The sequence below is a fragment of the Engystomops pustulosus genome, chromosome 11 (genome assembly GCF_040894005.1).
Source record: "Engystomops pustulosus chromosome 11, aEngPut4.maternal, whole genome shotgun sequence".
Classification (NCBI taxonomy): Eukaryota; Metazoa; Chordata; class Amphibia; order Anura; family Leptodactylidae; genus Engystomops; species Engystomops pustulosus.
This window is the reverse complement of record NC_092421.1, coordinates 45,730,539-45,750,938: the sequence shown is the minus strand read 5'-3', so window position 1 is coordinate 45,750,938 and position 20,400 is coordinate 45,730,539. Positions and strand designations below refer to the sequence as shown.

General features: G+C 41.7%; 1 protein-coding gene across 12 annotated transcripts in view; it reads right to left on the bottom strand.

Annotated features, from left to right (window-relative positions):
• Positions 1–20,400, bottom strand: part of LOC140106485 (rap1 GTPase-GDP dissociation stimulator 1-A-like) — a 416,700-nt gene that overhangs the window by 16,692 nt on the left and 379,608 nt on the right. For all 12 annotated transcript variants that reach the window (XM_072130944.1, XM_072130946.1, XM_072130943.1 and 9 more), the window contains 3 exons: positions 15,440–15,579; positions 6,270–6,396; positions 5,812–5,940 (listed from right to left, as the gene is read on the bottom strand). In XM_072130944.1, the coding sequence (XP_071987045.1) occupies positions 5,812–5,940; positions 6,270–6,396; positions 15,440–15,579 (396 nt within the window). The remainder of the gene's footprint in view (positions 1–5,811; positions 5,941–6,269; positions 6,397–15,439; positions 15,580–20,400) is intronic.

Genomic DNA, 20,400 nt, shown 5'->3' with positions numbered 1-20,400 from the left:
ATTTGCTGCCCAGCACCTACATATTTTATGCCTTGTAACCACCCTGTTTACATGTTTTATTTTTAAACTGTATTCAATAAACTTTCACCATTTTAGCATTATATGCTCCCCCTCTTTTTTGGTAGTGCTTGCTATTTTGGGCATATGAACTTTTTTCATTTTTTTTGTGCCCTGCTGCACTTTTGAGGGCTGTTGTGCCTTTGTGCATTCTTTCCTACAGCCCAAATTGTTCCTATAGGTTGTGTGTACTTATTTAGGTGGTAAATCAATCTGCCTGAAAACGCAATGACTTCAAATTTCAAAAATTGGAAATTTTTCAAAAAATTCATCATTTTTTCTTTTTTTTTGGAAATAAACACAAAACTTATCAGCCAAAATTTACCACTAAAATGAAGTACAACATGTGAGGAAAAAACTATCTCCGAATGACTTTGATAGGTAACAGTTTTCAAAAGTTATAACCATAAAAATCGCCGAAAGTCAGAATACAAAAAATGGGGCTGAGCCTTAAAGTGTAACTGTCATTCTGAGCAAAAAAAACTAAAATACATAATTCTGCCCCAGGTGTCCCTGGGAATCATTCCTCAAAATATTTTGCCCCTCGGACCTCATTTAGTACCTTTTTTGGCCCATAGCAACCATGGTTTCCAGCTCTCAAAAAACTTACAATCAGCAAGATGGAGGGGCAGGGCCTTCCTCCTGTCACCTCATCACAAGCGCCTGCTGCCTAACCAATTAGACCAGAGCTATCTTACATCTATCTATCTCCTATCTATCTATATTTCTATCTAAGTAACACTTCAGCACCGCACATGAGGGCACAGCTTGCAGACTTGGAGATTGTCTCTTGCCACTTCTTTGTGTGAGGTGATGGGGGCTGCAGTTTGTGTCTGTGTGGATTATTTGTTTACAAGTGAAGGGAAAGCTGAGGTTAGATAAGTGAAGGTGTTTTGTCACTGCATTAGTCAGGGCTTCTCCCTGCACATGACTCAGTGCTGGAGACATGAGGTAATCAGCTGGATGCAGGGAGGGGGGCGTGTCCCCTGCCCACAGTCTTCTTTATGAAGACAGAATGTCCATAGTAACAGCTATCTGAGCAGTCACTGCCATCTAGGGGAAATCTGCAGAATACAAAAGGAAGGAGCAAGATTTGGGTAACTAATCCAATTGCAAAAGGGCTTAAAATTACCTGCCCTACATCATATCAAAAGTTTTTTGAAATGACGGTTACACTTTAAAGAGAACCCGTCATGCAAAATAACCCCCCTAAACTAAATATATTTTCATAAACTGCCATTAGAAAGCATTGCCTCTATCCCTTCATTGTCCCTCTACATGCCTGTAAACCTAAGCAATGAGGTCCTAAAGCTGCATGCAAATGACCTGTGAAATGTCCAATGAAGCATTAGCATATTCAAGCTGTCCACTCTATTCATGAGTGGGAGGCACAGCCACACCCCCAGTGCATGACTGACAGCCTGTATAATGATGTGAGGCTGTATAATGATGTGCTGCCTGGTGCTGGTGGCCACACCCCTGCAGCCTGTGTGTGCATGTGTGTGTGTGTTTAGGAGAGATACAGCAGCTCCATGTTACAGCAGAACATGTCAGATTCATGTGTAGCTGATGTCTGTGTCTCTCACCTGTGTATTAGGAGGATGCAGCATGTCAGCAGATGCAGCACACACTAGCAATGCTTTACTTTACATTACACACAGACATGAGCAGGGGGAGGAGAGGGGAGGGGTAACAGGGGTGACATCACTGCCTCTGACCATGTGACCAGCCTCATTTACATGATAAAGAATAGATGATTTTACAATGAATAATGTATGAAATAACTAGATAAAGGCTGGGATGGATCCTTGTGAGCTGCTCCAACAGGTAGAGGTGACAGGACTAGTGGCAGAGACCTGATGACATGTGTCCTTTAAGCTATTTAATGGCTGGGTCCTTAAGGATTCCAGGTCTCAAACCCTAACAAACATGTTATTGGTCCTATAGATGGAAAACACTATCGGGCTCTGAACTTGAGGTGCAATTTTTCACATTTTTATAAAAAACCACAAAATCATGCTATTGAGGGAACTGCTCCTCCTTCAATAGAAAAACAGCAGCGCATGGCCGCACACTCCCCGAAAGATAGAGCATGCTCTATCTTTTTGCGGTGTGTGGCCCGGATCGGTGCCATATGTGTGGCACCGTATCCCCGCCGTGCCGCTATTGCCGTCTATGGGGACGTACATGCGGCCGCATATACGTCCCCGCAGACGGCCATGTGAATTTACCCTTAAAGCCACTTTAAGAGGCCTATTAATTAACCCATTATAGAAACTACAACCCTTAATCTATGTAAAACAACTTTCATGAAGTTCGTTACAGGGGATAAAACAGAATTGTGTGCAATTTAGAAATGTTCACTTTTTTGGCTAAATGAAGGTGATTTTCAAAAAAATTTCTCATTGGATAAGATTGTGAGTGCGTCAATACCCCATATGAGATGGTAACATGCTGTATGGGCACACCCCAGGGCATTGAAAGGGAGGCTGCGCCATTCAGAGCCGATTATGCATTGTCCCTTTTTATTGGCTATGCAATCTTCTTTTTTTTTTGTCAATTTGGACAAATAAGGGCTTATTTTCAGTGACATTAGATGCACTTTACCAATACTTCATTTTAGTTGGTCATTAGCTTATTGATGAGATTTTATTAACTCTTAAATTTGGTGTATTTTTTGGGGGCTGTACATTATACCATAAAAATGACATATTAGGACACATTTACTTACCCATCCCTGCGCGATCCCCGAGATGCGTTGTCCGACGATCCTGCACAGCTGCCGCAATTCACGTAGATCCTGCACCCGATATCCTGCATGTGTCGCTTCCCTGCTTAAGTTTGCCAGAGTTCACCTTCTTCTTCCCGGTGCATGTAAGTGCTTGGTATTGCGACACAATTTTAAATGTTAAATCCCGCACTTTGTCCGAATCCGTCAGATTTGACCCAGCTCCTGGACAAAATCGCCCAGCTCCCGGTTAGCGACGTGTGTCAGCTATAATATACAGCCATTCGGCAGCCGGTGCCAGAAGCTGGACGTAGTACTACATCACGATGCGGCAAGTCCTTGCCTCCCATGACGTAGTACTACGTCCAATGTCACGTCCAATGTCAGGAAGGGGTTAAAAAAATATCAGGCTTGGTCCTAATGCCCTAAAATGGTTAAATTAAATATGAATACCCAGATGGTAATAGCTCTTTAACTGCAGAGTACCAATGTCTCTGTAGCACTTAAAGGGATTATTCGGGTGTTAAAATTTACTTAGGGCCGGGCTGGAGAGGGCTATTTAAAAAAATAAACATCTACTTACCTCGTCCAGTGCTGCCGATGTCCCGCGCCGCGGTCCATCTCCTCTGTGCGCCGGTTTGATTACAAGGGCGCACAGGGAGCTTCCGGCCGTCCAGAAGCTCCCATCCGACACCATCTCCCAGCGCTTCCAACGCTGAGAGATAGCTACGGATGGGAGGAGCCATGGAAGGTGCGGGACATCGGCGGCGCCAGAGGTGGTAAGTACATGTTTATTTTTAAATAGCCCAGCCCGGTCCTCAGTAATTTTTTAGAACCGGATAACCCCTTTAAAGAGTAAACTGCAAATGGTGCACCATGGTGCAGATTATCATCAGGTGATAGGACAAGAAAACAAAGGCTCAGCTGACTATGTAGAGCACTGTTATTGGTGGTAATTGATGGAAGAGAGCTGTAGCGTATTGGATGGCTGCTGGGAGGTGGTGTAGTCAGGAGTATATGTTTTTTTTTTTTTTATTGGGCTATGGATTAACTCACTGGGGAAAATACACAGATAAACAAATCCATGCATTAAAACAACTAAACAAAAAAAGTTGAACTATAAACTGATTTGACATGGTAATACATTGGTATTCTTAGAACAAAAGTAATATAATAATAATAATAATAGTTAATAATAATAATAAAATAAATAATAATAATAATAATAATAATAAAACTAACATTGAATGGCATTTGTGCATTTTTTCACTGCTGTTAACCCCACTGCATGAAGCGTGGGCTCTAATCTTGTGGATGAGATGTGGTACTTTGACAGGTGGTAGTCTCTTTTGAGGGTGTGTGAACAGTGCAGTAGGATAAAGTTATTCTTTTTGTACTGAGTAGTTTTACAGAGCATTCATTAACACTTATCTTTTATTCATGGCCTATACTAGGAATAGGCTGTCAATATACTTAATCAAGGGTAATAACCCAGAAAAAAAGTAGATGTGATAGTCTTAGTCGTGTTTTAGTAGATGCGTCACAAAATATCCTATAATCTTTCAGGGGCTTGTTACATTGACGTATTGGGTAACATCTTCCAATTAGGGGCAATAGTAAAAGCTGAGAAGAGAGCCTCTTTACTTTCATTGTTGCGCCTAATTTTTGGAGACCTATACCATCTTGCTAATTGATAGGGTTCAAATGATAATGAGAATAATGAGGGTTATTTATCATTAGGCAAGCTTCTTGTGACAATTTATTTCTGGAACTCCACTGCCAGTCAGATTTATTAAAGTGGCTGGGACCCTTTAATAAATGTTCTTATGCCCTACTTACTGTGTGCACTAGCAGTAGTTCTTTGTTTACTCCAGATGAAGTGGCAGAAATAGTTCTGTGCAACTTCTTTAGCAATAAAAAGTCCAAAAAAACCTCAATGTGACTGTGTCAATACCAATGATAAACAAAAACCATGATGTTCCTGCTTAAGAATACTGACGCATCAGATGTCAGTGAGCAGGTGACCTAAAGATATAGTTGATGTATCCATTTCAACCCAAAGGTTCTAAAGCGGTATTCCAGTATTATAAACGTCTGATATAAAAACCAGTAATGCTATAAATAAAAGAATACAGAAAAACAGAACAAAATGGAGCTTAAATCATTTGCTTTTATGACCTCAGGATACTACATCTCCCATGATCCCTCAGTTCTCAGTCACCACTCCTCTCTCTCATGCTCTGCTCTCAGTGATGCTCTAACAGACTGTCCTGCTCTGTTACCATAGTAATAATGTGTAACTGCCATCACTGCTCATAACACCGGCCATACTACATGTAACCAACTGCAACCAACCAACTACAGCCAAATTTACTGATGATCACATGACCGACACCTGCCTGGGACATGTGACCAGCAGTCATCTTCTGTCTTGTGTCTCTTCCACAGGGATAAAGTCACAGGACTGATTAAAGGGACAGTAGCATTTTAATTCCATTATACAGAATTTTTTCTGCTAAGATTAGCAAAATTAGCAAAGCTCTGAGCTTTGATTGTTTTTTATGGGCAATGAGTATAAGACAGCTAATGTGTGAGGTAAGATGGATGAAGAGATGGAGGGTGATTTATCAGAAATGTCTGGGGTAAAACTGTTCCAGTTGCCCATGGGAACCAATCAGAGATCAACTGTAATTTTATAAACCGCTGTGGGAAAATGAAACTTGAGCTTTTATTGGTTGCCTCAGTTCTGCTCTCAGACTCTTCTAATGAATTCCCCAATAGACAAAGTGACAGTTGGAGAAAGTCACTGTCAAAGACAGACAGAGAAGACCAGATGATGAAAGAGATATGTAAATGTAAAAGATATGTTTCTGCAAGCGTTCAATAAATAGTAACTACATTCACAATAGATTCCTATCCCAAAGCTAGACTACTGTGAGTATCAGTCTATTACTCAAAGTTGGCATTAATAAAACAATAAAATGACATTTACGCTTGTCCTCTCTGATGAAGAGGCATTTCATTACCTGAGTCCATGAGGCTGCATAACAGACCCATCGAATTGTATTTCACCTCTGGCCCCATTGATTCGTCTCGCAAAACTTTGTACAGGATTGCCACCAACTCTGACTCTTTGAAGGCTTCTTCAACAATCTCTGAAATGTGATGATGACCATTAATCCATTTCATAAACTACTGTTATTACACAAATGATCTTGCAATGACTGCACGCTATTAGTTGGAGGATGAGTGTTTTTGTCACCTTTTCTCAGTTTTTAGGAATGCATGAGATAATAAAATAGCACTTCTGATGATGGATTAAGACCATCTTATGTCTTATGGAGACCTTCCTGAATCTCCCATAAATAATGAATTTTCTGTCAAGTCATTTTACTTCATTATACAATGTTCTCTGCCTCTCGAATATAATAAGACTATTTTGTGCTTGCAATTCAGTCCTATTGATTGCAACATTGTACATTACCAAGGTTGATGGCGGATGCAATGGCTAATGCGATAAGGGCTTCATTTTGCATAATGGCGTGCTCACTAGTTGTCATGGATACCAGATGCTTTAAACCTTTGGCCTTTTGAATAGCCTTGACTACATCCTGTGCATAACAATAAAAAAAAGGCTTTTAAATAATGTAACATTGCCGGAAAGTCATAAACATCTTTCTACTTCATGTCTGTGAAAATGGTATTCTGGTTCAGAAACTTTAGGATAGCACTGGAAAAAGGGGGGAGTTGGTTAGCACAACCTAATGCGATGTAAAGCTGGCCTTGTGCACCATGCATGAACATGGGAAAGCGGAGAGAAAAGCGATGCACAAATCAGGCCAATACATAAAGAAACAGGATATAATCCAACAATAATCTCTTTATTAAATGTAAACAAGCGGACAAAATACCATACACAAACATCTAAAAGCATTTAAAACACAAATATACAAAAAGTGACCAATGTGGAGATCCCGGTCTGGTTCATCCACAAAAAACCTCTAAGTCCAGACACAAAGTGTTGTCTATACGCCTCTGCCCAGTTAGTATAAGCCTATAGTAGATGTTACATACAATGCTCCTTATCCACTGATGGTAAGTAGTGGGCAACAACAGCCCCAAGGTCGTGCTGGAATGAAAATCAGACAACCTCTAAAGTGCAAGTGCTACCAGTGTGACAACTATATCTGCCCCACTACTGAATAAAAAATGTATATAAGAAAATAGAAGAATGCAAAGGAAACATGAGAAAAGTGCTGAGTGCAAGTGGGATAAAGTAAAGGATCTTACAGCATGTAAGATGCAGAGATTCACTCCTGTATGATAAGTAGAGCATTGGGAGCGAGGCGGGACTAGAGGTACACGGCTCCCCACGCGTATCGTCGTCCCAGGGACGACTTCCTCAGGGGTAGGTAACCATGGTCATGAGACACTCACCTTAAATAAGCCCTCTACTGAACTATACAGGCGGCGCCAGTGCTGCATCAATCAATCTGCATGGAAACGGAAGTGATGTATGAAACCGGAAGTGGGGCTGGCGATGGAACAGTGCGCATGCGCATCCCGGCCGGGATATACGGCATAGTAACCAAGGTAACAAAATAACAGAATGACCGGGTAACCATAGTGACAGCGCACTGATCGGTTTAGGCCACTGAGATGCCCAAATGATGTAGCAAAATGCGGCGTCCCTCATAAAATGTCCAGAATATACGACGTAATAGTCCGGGTAGAAAGTCACCAAATAGATCTATATATAAAAAACTTTGCAGTGTGGTGAGGTGCAGCGTCCACCATCAAGTATGCAGGATAAATACGGCGTGGTAGTATGGATAACAAAATACACATCTATTATCTCGACATAAAGTACGACGTCCCCTATGAATTATACAGAATATGCGGCGTAGTGGTCCAAGTAGCAAGTCACAAAGTAGATCTATATAAAAAAAAAAAAAAAACAAAAAAAAAAAAAACAAAAAAAAAAAAAAAAAAAAAAAAACCTTGCAATGTGGTGAGGTACGGCGTCCACCATCGAGTATACAGGACATAAACGGCGTGGTAGTAAGGATAACAAAATACACATCTATTATATCGACACATCAAAGGGTTACGGACCCATAGGTGTGTGTATGTACCATAATGGTATAGTGGAGTGCAGTATCCACCACAAACCAGTAAAATATGATGTGGTCTAATTTATTCGGCGCATATATGAGAGAGGGGGAAGAACGTAACAATAGACCTAAGGCACGGCGCAAGCAGGTATCACATACATACCATACGTACTGCATGACAAAGTATAAAGTAGATGCAGTATAGGAGGAGTGGATAAAAGATCAAAAACCAACTATCCCCTGTTCCTGGTCAAATATGTAACAACCAGGCAGTATCATCTATTAATGCACTAGACGCAGTCGTAGAGGGCAAAAAAAGGGTGAGTGTTTAGTACAAAATACAGGTGCAAAATATATACAACATTTACAAGGTTATTTGTCCTAATGTGTCAATTGGCTAGTGCCAGTATCAACAATTTTTTCTTCAAAAACGTATAAATCAAAGTCCAAAAAAGTCCAGGAAAATGCGAGAAGACAGAGATCCAGCTGCGGCTCGGCGGAAGAGGATTCCCAGAGTAGAGATGCAAGAGTTCTCACCCATCTTCTGGGATTGCGATATACTGTAGAATTAGAAGAATAAAGGGCAAAACGCGATCCAACGGGAAGGAGTGAGTATGTTGACAGTATACATGGTTTAGGCAATCCATCCAGAATACTGTGTCCCTGGTATGTTGGGGAGACACAGAATACATAAGCACCGTGCATAGTACTGTAATGTTAAGTATAAATATCGTGAAAAGGAGACCATGGCTAATGTGTGAAGGGGAGGGGTGACTTGGGGAATAAAAGTGATAGGTGGACCATAAAGGCCCCTTAGGAAAGGGGTCATAAGGGCCCAAACTACAAAAAAGTGACATGAAAAAGTGCACTGTGAAGAAGGGGTCATAGGGACCCAATGCCTAAAAGGGCGAGGTCCGTGCTATACCATTACAAATTTGGTGAATGTTTAGCTAGTACTTGCCTGTTGCATATACTGAAAATGGGCTGTCCTTACAATCCAAATATTTGTTCTCAAGTTCCAAGTAACATGTGTTTAGGCATTGGGTCCCTATGACCCCTTCTTCACAGTGCACTTTTTCATGTCACTTTTTTGTAGTTTGGGCCCTTATGACCCCTTTCCTATGGGGCCTTTATGGTCCACCTATCACTTTTATTCCCCAAGTCACCCCTCCCCTTCACACATTAGCCATGGTCTCCTTTTCACGATATTTATACTTAACATTACAGTACTATGCACGGTGCTTATGTATTCTGTGTCTCCCCAACATACCAGGGACACAGTATTCTGGATGGATTGCCTAAACCATGTATACTGTCAACATACTCACTCCTTCCCGTTGGATCGCGTTTTGCCCTTTATTCTTCTAATTCTACAGTATATCGCAATCCCAGAAGATGGGTGAGAACTCTTGCATCTCTACTCTGGGAATCCTCTTCCGCCGAGCCGCAGCTGGATCTCTGTCTTCTCGCATTTTCCTGGACTTTTTTGGACTTTGATTTATACGTTTTTGAAGAAAAAATTGTTGATACTGGCACTAGCCAATTGACACATTAGGACAAATAACCTTGTAAATGTTGTATATATTTTGCACCTGTATTTTGTACTAAACACTCACCCTTTTTTTGCCCTCTACGACTGCGTCTAGTGCATTAATAGATGATACTGCCTGGTTGTTACATATTTGACCAGGAACAGGGGATAGTTGGTTTTTGATCTTTTATCTACTCCTCCTATACTGCATCTACTTTATACTTTGTCATGCAGTACGTATGGTATGTATGTGATACCTGCTTGCGCCGTGCCTTAGGTCTATTGTTACGTTCTTCCCCCTCTCTCATATATGCGCCGAATAAATTAGACCACATCATATTTTACTGGTTTGTGGTGGATACTGCACTCCACTATACCATTATGGTACATACACACACCTATGGGTCCGTAACCCTTTGATGTGTCGATATAATAGATGTGTATTTTGTTATCCTTACTACCACGCCGTTTATGTCCTGTATACTCGATGGTGGACGCCGTACCTCACCACATTGCAAGGTTTTTTTTTTTTTTTTTTTTTTTTGTTTTTTTTTTTTTGTTTTTTTTTTTTTTTTTATATAGATCTACTTTGTGACTTGCTACTTGGACCACTACGCCGCATATTCTGTATAATTCATAGGGGACGTCGTACTTTATGTCGAGATAATAGATGTGTATTTTGTTATCCATACTACCACGCCGTATTTATCCTGCATACTTGATGGTGGACGCTGCACCTCACCACACTGCAAAGTTTTTTATATATAGATCTATTTGGTGACTTTCTACCCGGACTATTACGTCGTATATTCTGGACATTTTATGAGGGACGCCGCATTTTGCTACATCATTTGGGCATCTCAGTGGCCTAAACCGATCAGTGCGCTGTCACTATGGTTACCCGGTCATTCTGTTATTTTGTTACCTTGGTTACTATGCCGTATATCCCGGCCGGGATGCGCATGCGCACTGTTCCATCGCCAGCCCCACTTCCGGTTTCATACATCACTTCCGTTTCCATGCAGATTGATTGATGCAGCACTGGCGCCGCCTGTATAGTTCAGTAGAGGGCTTATTTAAGGTGAGTGTCTCATGACCATGGTTACCTACCCCTGAGGAAGTCGTCCCTGGGACGACGATACGCGTGGGGAGCCGTGTACCTCTAGTCCCGCCTCGCTCCCAATGCTCTACTTATCATACAGGAGTGAATCTCTGCATCTTACATGCTGTAAGATCCTTTACTTTATCCCACTTGCACTCAGCACTTTTCTCATGTTTCCTTTGCATTCTTCTATTTTCTTATATACATTTTTTATTCAGTAGTGGGGCAGATATAGTTGTCACACTGGTAGCACTTGCACTTTAGAGGTTGTCTGATTTTCATTCCAGCACGACCTTGGGGCTGTTGTTGCCCACTACTTACCATCAGTGGATAAGGAGCATTGTATGTAACATCTACTATAGGCTTATACTAACTGGGCAGAGGCGTATAGACAACACTTTGTGTCTGGACTTAGAGGTTTTTTGTGGATGAACCAGACCGGGATCTCCACATTGGTCACTTTTTGTATATTTGTGTTTTAAATGCTTTTAGATGTTTGTGTATGGTATTTTGTCCGCTTGTTTACATTTAATAAAGAGATTATTGTTGGATTATATCCTGTTTCTTTATGTATTGGCCTGATTTGTGCATCGCTTTTCTCTCCGCTTTCCCAAACTTTAGGATAGGTGATTCATTGGAGATCAGTGGGGGCCCAACCCTCTGCTTACCAATGCAGTCTCAGTGTTTGGATGAGTGGCTGCATCACCGGGCAATAAAGCTGCATTCATCATGTCCTGTGGCTTTGTGTGCAGGCCCTATGCAAGTAATTAGGGTGGAGTAATAATTATAATTCCTTTATTTATATAGCGCACACAGATTGTGCTGCGTTGCACAGAGCTTGCCAAATCGGCCCCTGTCCCCATGTGGGCTCACAATCTAATCAACCTACCAGTATGTTTTGGAGTGTTTGAGGAAACCAGAGGACTAGGAGGAAACCCACACAAACACAGAGATTGCAGATGTTGACCCTGGGACTAGAACCAAGGGTGGTGGAGTGGAGCTTTTGTTGCATTTTTGACAGCATGTTGTCCTACTAGGAAATGATAATTTGTGATATGCATTACCTTTCTGCTGTCATTCATTATGAAATCTTGCATCTTGAATTGGCAGCATATATAAAGATAAAGTAATTTATGGTTTATCTGTGTTCAAGTTAAACTTTAAAGTAAAACTACAATTAAATTCCATCATGATAAAGCAGGGTCACTTACATAGATCCAGGCACCATGACTGTTGCAATATTCTTATATTTGTTATGCATGGCTTCCTTCCTTCTAAAATCAACTTTTTAAATGATGCTAATGAGCCTGAAGGGTGTTAGCAGAGTCCCTCTGTGCTGAAGATTCACAGGTGGTTACACTGTCTTCCCTGTGCTTCCTTAGCAATACCCCCTCCCTCTTCCTAATGTAATCTCACACTGTGGGTGGCTCTGGTTACACCCCCTAGAACCCCATCAGTCTCTTTAGCATAATTTCAAAAGTTGATTTAAATGGAAGGAGGTCATGGATAAAAAATATAAGTAAATTACCACCGTCACTATGTCTGGGTAAAAGAGTAAGTGTCCCTGGTTTATCCTGAAGGATTTTAATGGTAGATTTCCGCCAAGACCCTTTATCACTCATTTTTCGATTGTCAGGCTAATGTTGAGTGTACTTTACCCTCAAACAATTGCAACATCCCCCACCGGGGCCTAGCTTTTTCTCATGGACCTAGAGGCAGCTGGGGCCCAGAATACCAGAGTGGCAATGGTTTCTCCCTGGGGCAACCCCTGAGGTGTCTGTAGGATGAGTCCCTGGGTGATGGATGGGGTAGCCCATGGTGGTAAGCAGCCATATCCAAGGATCAGATGGAGGCAACATTGTGCAAATCAACTTACAGTTCTTTATTCAACAGCAGGAAACGGCCAGAACGATGAACAGCAGATTCAGCAAGCTGAAAAGGTCATGGAGAGCCGGTCCACAGGAAAGGTACACGCAGCCTGATAGTAGCTGCAGGCTGGGGAGGTTCAGATGGAACCGAGTCCAAGTGGTGGAAGCTGCAGTTCTGAGCTTAAGTCTCCGGACTTGCCCTGTGTGCCAGGCAGTAGGCCTGAGGCACTGGAAGTTCCTGGGATTAATGGCTGTGGCAGCACAGAAGATGTGCTGCTCACACTGGCTCCTGACTGACTGAACTTGAGGTCAGACCATGTGCTTAGGACTGAACCTGAAGACTGAATGTGCTCTCACCCAGCAGGGGTTTAGATACTCCCCTGGTCAGGTGGTAGCTCCTCTCCAATCACCTTCCAGCTTGCTTAACAGAAACATCATTGGATAATTACATACACCAGTTAACTGTTGCCTTGCCAGGCAGTATCTTCAGCTGCAATTTCACTAAGTTCACCTTGCCTATGCGTTGGCTGGGGTGTTGCACAAACGTAACAGAAATCGGTTGACCAGCATGTATACTAGGGAAGAACACTGTTTCTTGTCAGTAAAGAGGGTATGGTAAGCATTCAGACCCCTTTACATTTTTCACTCTGTTTCATTGCAGCCAATTGGTAAGATAAAAAACTTATTTTTTTGCTCATTAATGTACACTCTGCACCACATCTTGATAGAAAAAACACAAATGTAGATATTTTTGCTTATTTATTGAACAAGAAAAACTGAAATATCACATGGTCAGAAGTATTCAGACCTATTGCTCAGTATTGAGTAGAAGCACCTTTTGAGTGAGTACAGCCATGAGTCGTCTTTGGAATTATGCAACAAGTTTCTCAGTCCTAGATTTGGGGATCCTCTGCCTCAGATTTTCAATTCTCTCCAGAGATGCTTAATTATGGGTTTATGTCAGGGCTCTGGCTGGGCCAGTCAGGAATAGTCACCTAGTTGTTCTGGTGCCACTGGTGTTAGCTGTGTGCTAAGGTGGTTGTCTTGTTGAAAGCTGAACCTTCGGCCCAGTCTGTGTTCCAGAACACCCTGGAAGTGGTTTTCATTCAGGATCTCTCTGTACTTGGCCGTTATAATTTTCATCCTGTCCCTGCAGCTGAAAAACATCCCCCATAGCATGATGCTGCCACCACCATGTTTCACTATTGGGATTGTATTTGGCAGGTGATGAGCAGTACCTGGTTTTCTCAACAAATACTGCTAGAATTCACAGCAAAACATTCAATCTTCGTCTCATCAGATGAAGGCTTTCATATGTCTTGCACTGAGGTGAGGCTTCCGTCAGCACACTGGGGATTTTCTTTACTTCTCTCACCTAGTCTCTTCTCCCACGATTACTTAGTTTTGACAGCCTGGTCGATTAGGAAGAAATGTGGAATGATGGTAAAAAAAAGCCTAAAAGCCTAAATTAATGGAAATGGATGCACCTTCCTCTGACAACATAAAGTACAAACTTTATTGTTCTCCTTTTTCTTGTTTTAAACCCTCCCATTTTTTCATTCATTTTTCGCTACCCACCTTCAAAAATCTATAACTTTTTCAGTTTTCCGTGTACAGAGCAGAGTGAGGGCTTGCTGGGAAGCTGGAAAAAAATCCAAATGTGGTAAAACTAATGAGTCTGCAGAAACCATACAGCCTCCGGTCTTACAAAGACCGTAATCTGTCATGGCAACCGATTGCCGCTCCCCAATGACGTCATAGGGAGTGAATATTAAAATGCGGTAATCAAAAGGTTAAAACCCGGGATCAGTGTAGTACTGATTGTGGGTGTTTGCTACAATATGCAGGAAACTCCATGTCTGTATGACGAGGGCTCACACCATGAGCCCTTTTCACACAGCGTTAACAGCTCTGTGTAGTCATTTTTTTGCAAAGTGTTAGTAATTTTTTTGCACGGCCCGAACGCTGCACCACAGGAGTGAACTCAGCATGTCAGTTCACTCCCGCAGTGCAGCGTTCGGGCCGTGCGTTCCCGGCAGCATGCGTTGCGAGTGTGATGCGAGTTCATCGCATCACACTCGCAAGTGTGGAACGGGCCTTACTGACCATTTAAAAACATTGCAGGATTTGCACACACGACACCACTACAAGGCCTCATTCACACGGCTGTGTGCTCTTCTGGACCGGATCCCAAGTGGAGCACTTGGTCTCATAAAGAAGGGGGGCTGATTGCCCCCTATTGACACCTATGTTGCATTTTTTTCTTTCAGGGAATATACCACTCCTTTGTTGTAGATTAACCATTAACACTGCTTGTAAAACTAATTTTTATGTAAAGGAATCGCCAGTGCTGAGGGGCATAATCAGAGCCACGTCGGGCTTCATCCCATCTCACTAGTCCTTCTCTCCTTTCGGTCCCCTCCCGTATTTGCCAGAAATTTTGCAGAAGATAGGGGGAAGGGGAGCAAGAAAAGGAACAGACCTCACAGTGTGGTGAGCTGACATCAATGGGGAGCTGTACAGGAGCACAAAGGTCGGGGCTGAGAGCTGAGGAGTGACCAGTACAGGCAAGTCATGTGTTGATTTTTTAAATGCATGCAAATAAAATTCAACCCATGGGACATAACAGAGGATTTTGTCAGAGTGCCAGGTAATTTGAAACACACAATTATATTGTAATACAAATGCTTAGAGAACGCAGAATGGCATTTTTGCATTAAAGGTTTGGTGGACTTTGGTGTCTGACTTTAGTGAAAATAAGGTCTCTGACAACAGGTTCCCTTTAACATCAAAATTTTTTGGGGTGGTACATCCACACTTTTTTAAACATATGTAAACATTTCTTTATAAAACGTTTGAACTTTGATATTAGGTATTTATCATTTTTGCAGTGTTTTTTGGATATATTTTTGAAGCAAAATCTATACATTGTAGGAACACTAGGTTAATAAGGCAGTTAAGATCTCTACTGAACATGGGACCACAGATGCCTCCAAGTTTTTGTGAGTGGAAGTAGGAAATAATAAATTATTTTCTTACTTGAGACTTGCTGTGTCTTAAGAGGGATGCCAAAAGCCGATTTGCTTCTCCTCTGACTCCAACATGGTCCTTGGCTTCACACCACTGTACAAGTCTAGACAACAGCTTGCAATCTTGTCCAAGAATTCTAGCTGCATCAGCTTTAAATAAAAGTTCACAAAGTGAAATTATCATTGCCATGTAATATAATGTTTGAGGTTATTACATGTATTGCATCCAAGTGCTTATAACTACCAAACATCGTCTTCCGTTAAATATAATTCCTATCTGGGCATTCACATTTAATTAAATTAATTTACCATATACTGTATATAAATTTATTCAATTGCATGACATTAAAAAAATGTACCTATGTGAAGATAATTTCTCATCAATATAGTCATATTGTCCCGTAGGAACAAGATGGTGAATAAGATTACCACTGCACCCTGGCAGCAATGACCACAGGATGACTGGGGGTCATGCAGTAACTCCCATCCATTTTATATGCAATACATTTTTGTTGCTTTGTGCAATCACTCCAGCAGCAGTGGTTGTATCCAAGAATAGCTTGCTTGTTTCTAACGGACTACATGGCACCATTTATGGGAAATTATGTTATCACGGCTAAATTTTTTTATAGAATGCAATTAAAGCAATATATAAATATAATATGTAATGAATTAAATTACATGTCAATGCCCAATGCTTTAAAATCAACTCTCTCAATAGGGTTCCTGTTGCAGTGTTTTTAGGTTGTGATTGACAGCTTGCTCTGCAGAGTAAATTCCTTTAGCTGAGCTCGGTGCATATTCTATGGAAAGCTGAATGTTTCATCTAGGAATTTTGATTTGGCCTAACATCACTCAAACTACATCTGGTACAAGCACTATCAGTGCCTGAGGCAGCATCCAGGAACTCCACATATACCTGACCCTCAGTTGCTTACAGTGCTGGTAATATTGGTTTGCTGATACTGATTGTTCTACATCTGCTATTGTGATATTGTTCTATTGTGTCCTCTGCTACCTTTTTGACAATTCCTTGCCTCACGATTCTGTACCTCTTTGCCATCTCATTTTGACCTGATTATCCTGACTTTATTTGTGTCTGTGCATCTGTTTGTCTCTTTTTCTCTGTTGGTTTGCTCTGAGCACATAATATGAGTAGGAAATGTCACCCAGTAGCCCCCTGTGATTGAGTCCAGGGTCTGGCCTATAGGCAGGGATAAGGGTCATGGGTTAGCTCAGGGGCCTACTCACTTTCTTGACATCAACCCAAAAGTAAAATTCCCCCCTTATCCTCATAGACTGTTTTGATCATTTTTATAGCATTTTTTGTGGGATTTAATAGGTAAAAATCATAATTTTTGGGGGGTTTATAACAGTTTTTTTTTACGGTGTTTTTCGTGTAGGTTCAATAATTATTTACTGTTATTCTACGGGTTGTTACGGATGCGGTTATACTATATAAGTGGGGTTTGTGTCATAATTTAGAATTTTTTTTGAGTTATATGTCTCTTTATATGTTTTGGGGCTTTTGGGCATTTTTATTGAATAACTTTTTTTTTTTTACTTTTTCACTTCTTCCACCATGGGACATGAACAAGCAATCATCTGATTGCTTGTTCATGATAATATTCTGCAATACTGATGTATTGCAGGGTACTAGCAGTGTCAGTCTATGCGCTTGCATAGGCTGGCACTCTGCCAGTAAGATTACGTCGAAGACGCCATCTTACTGGCAGTTCTTGCAGGCAACACGGGTCCAGATCGGACCCCAGTGATGCCACATCAACGATCGGCGCCCCCCCCAAAATGGTTCGGGGGAGCCGATCGTGGGGGAAAGATCCCCCAGAAGCATGTTAGATGCCGCGGTCGTGCTGACCGCGGCATTAAACGAGTTAAGCACCCGCGATCGGAGCCCACTCCGTGTTTCCCGATGCCGGTTCAGCTCAGATCTTGAGCTGAACCAGCATCAGCTCAGTGTCCGATATATTGGTCACCGCACCAGTCACCGCACTCAGCATCCGATATATCAGACGCTGAGCGTTAAGGGGTTGCAAAGTTTGGGTGCAGTCTACAAATTGTAATATTTTTTCACAATACACTCATTTTGGGTGGAAAATTAAACAATGGATTAAATGAAAAAAGGCTCCACAAAGTTTGAAACCCAATTTCTCCCGAGTACACCGAAAACTTATATGTGGTGGTAATCTGCTTTATGGGCACGCAGCCGGGCATAGAAGGGATCTGCATAGAGCAGATTTGCTATGTCACATTGTACAGGCTATAATTTTTTTCTTTTTTTAATGTGGACCTATAGGGGCTTATTTCTTTTGCCACATGAGATGCACTTTTCTGGTACGTAATTTGGGGGAATCTATAGGCTAATTGGTGAGGGTCCAGGTTGAGTCATGTTACACACGATCAGCAAAGCTTCTGGCCTGTTTCCCCTCCTCTGTAAGGTGCTTGGCTTAAACTTAAATGAAAATATATAGGAGACATACAGTATACAAATTCCTTAGACCTTATTATAAAACTATGCAGTCATATTGGGGGCACATGCTGAGGGCAGCGTTACTGAGCAGAAGCATCACTAGAGCCAGTGACATAGGAAGCTTCTGCCTATAAAGCTCCTAATAATTATCTAATTTGCACTATACATGATATGGACAAAAAATTTTTATATCTTTGTCATAATCTGCAGGACTGTATAATGGAATAAATCTCATAGAACACCTACAGGATCTGGCAAGGGTCAGCTCAGGGAATCCAATTGGGACTGGACAAACGTCCAGGAGTTCTCCCGACAGAAGTCCAAGATCTGTAACAAATATGTTACTACCCAGGTTTTTGGCGACTCGTAGATAAGCAGACACAGTCTCCCACATTTATTCCCTGGGTACTATATCTTAGTTGTCCTCTAAAGTTACAGCAATAGTCAAATACAGCTAAATACAGCTGAGCGGACTGTGGGTGCAAATCCAATGATCTTTAGGCAATGCATTTTTCTCCATACCACTGGTCTACTAATGTATATGAAGTTGGGAACACTATTCCTTTATTCTGAGGGTCCAAATAGACATTACAGAGCCCAAACTTTTTCTAATCTAGTCATGACCAGATATATTTCAGTGTGGAAGTTGGGTCTAGGTGCCACACTGCACATGTCTCCTGCCAGTCTGGGTCTTTGTTTCCATACACTCTGTAAACCCATCCACGGGGGCTATTTTATGGTGGGGCTAGAGCTTTTCCTGAATTTTGTCTTTGTCTTTTGTCTGTCCAACGTTTTTGTCCGTCATCGTCATAACACTCATATAACACACGATTTCCTATGGCTGTTTTTTTTATAACCTCCTCTGGTCACTTCCTCTGTAACTTTCTTCTATCTACTTGCAATTTCCGTCATATCATTATGCTGCAACCAGCCTCTTTTAAGAACTTTTTAAGAACTTTTTCCATTTACTAACATCCAAACTGCCATCTTTTGGTGTACCTGCCCTTTTTCAACATTCTCGGACATCCTTTTACAGCCTCTTTTCTCTCTCTCTCTCTTTCATGATCTGTACTGCTGGTTTCCCTCTGAAATGCCTTTTTATCCTACCTAGCAAATTTCCCATAATTTTCTATATATCTCTAGTGCCGGCACACACACGCAGTCTCTCTTCCTTAGGGCAGCTTCACAACTTTCATTACCTGTAACTGCCCGTCAAGTATGACTGTTTCCTAGTCACCTTCCTTCACTCAGATTGAGATCTACCACAAAAAAATGTATAAAGTCTGACTGTCCAAACTCAGTCTCCTTTTTCTCAAGTGAACTACGATCTTACAACTACTTTTCAAGGCTGACTCTTTAAATAGAGGGCTATTCTAGGATGTTATGTTAATAAACCAGTACAGTACAGTATCAAAATAAAGCACTATCGAACACACATGTTCAAACTCATCCAATACCCATATACACTACCACACATCACATGGAGTTTTAAAATAAAATAACAAGATTCTTTGGACTGGGCAGCGCGTTGTCAGCTGTGATAGACAGCTGAAAGCCACTGCTTCTGCCGCCGGCTCTGTTTGTGAGCCGGTGCCAGAAGCAGGACGTTATAGCACTTCCCTGTGCGCTTAGCATCTAGCCGCAGGGACATACTATAACTTAACCCCTAGGCACACCAGGACGTTATAGTACGTCCCTGCGGCTAGATGCTAAGCGCATGGGGACGTGCTATAGCGTCCTGCTTCTGGCACCAGAAGCAGCGGCTGTCAGCGGTCTATCACTGCTGACACCGCGATGTAACACCTGAGATCTGAGTCAGCTCCGATCGCAATTGTTAACCCCTTACACGCTGCAGTCAAGCATGACCACGGCGTGTGAGGGTGTTCCCGCTATGGATCGGATCCCCCGTATCCTTATGCAGGGAACTTTATGAACCTTCCAGCACTATGTTGTTTTAAAGCAAAGTCAAAATTTTTCTTCAAGAAAATGCAACTTATTTCTATTTATAGATATCAATTATTATGTAAAATATGCAGTGGTTAGTAAGCAATGGTTGGCACATAAAAAATAAATTTGATGTCCCAGTAGTGATGGCCACACCCATTAGTGCACCATTAACCCAATTTGCATAAATGTTAACATTAAATTTACCATAAAAAGGCAAATTTTTGGAAAGCCTATAAAGTGCTCTACTCTGTTTTGTGTGGTTACGTAAAAGGAAATACAAAAAAGGGTCCATACCCATAACCAGGTAGTCTATATTCAATCACTCCTCACTAGAGATGAGCGAGCACTAAAATGCTCGGGTACTCGTTATTCGAGACCAACTTTTCCTGATGCTCGAGTGCTCGTCTCGAATAACGAGCCCCATTGAAGTCAATGGGAGACTCGAGCATTTTTCAAGGGGACCAAGGCTCTGCACAGGGAAGCTTGGCCAAACACCTGGGAACCTCAGAAAAGGATGGAAACACCACGGAAATGGA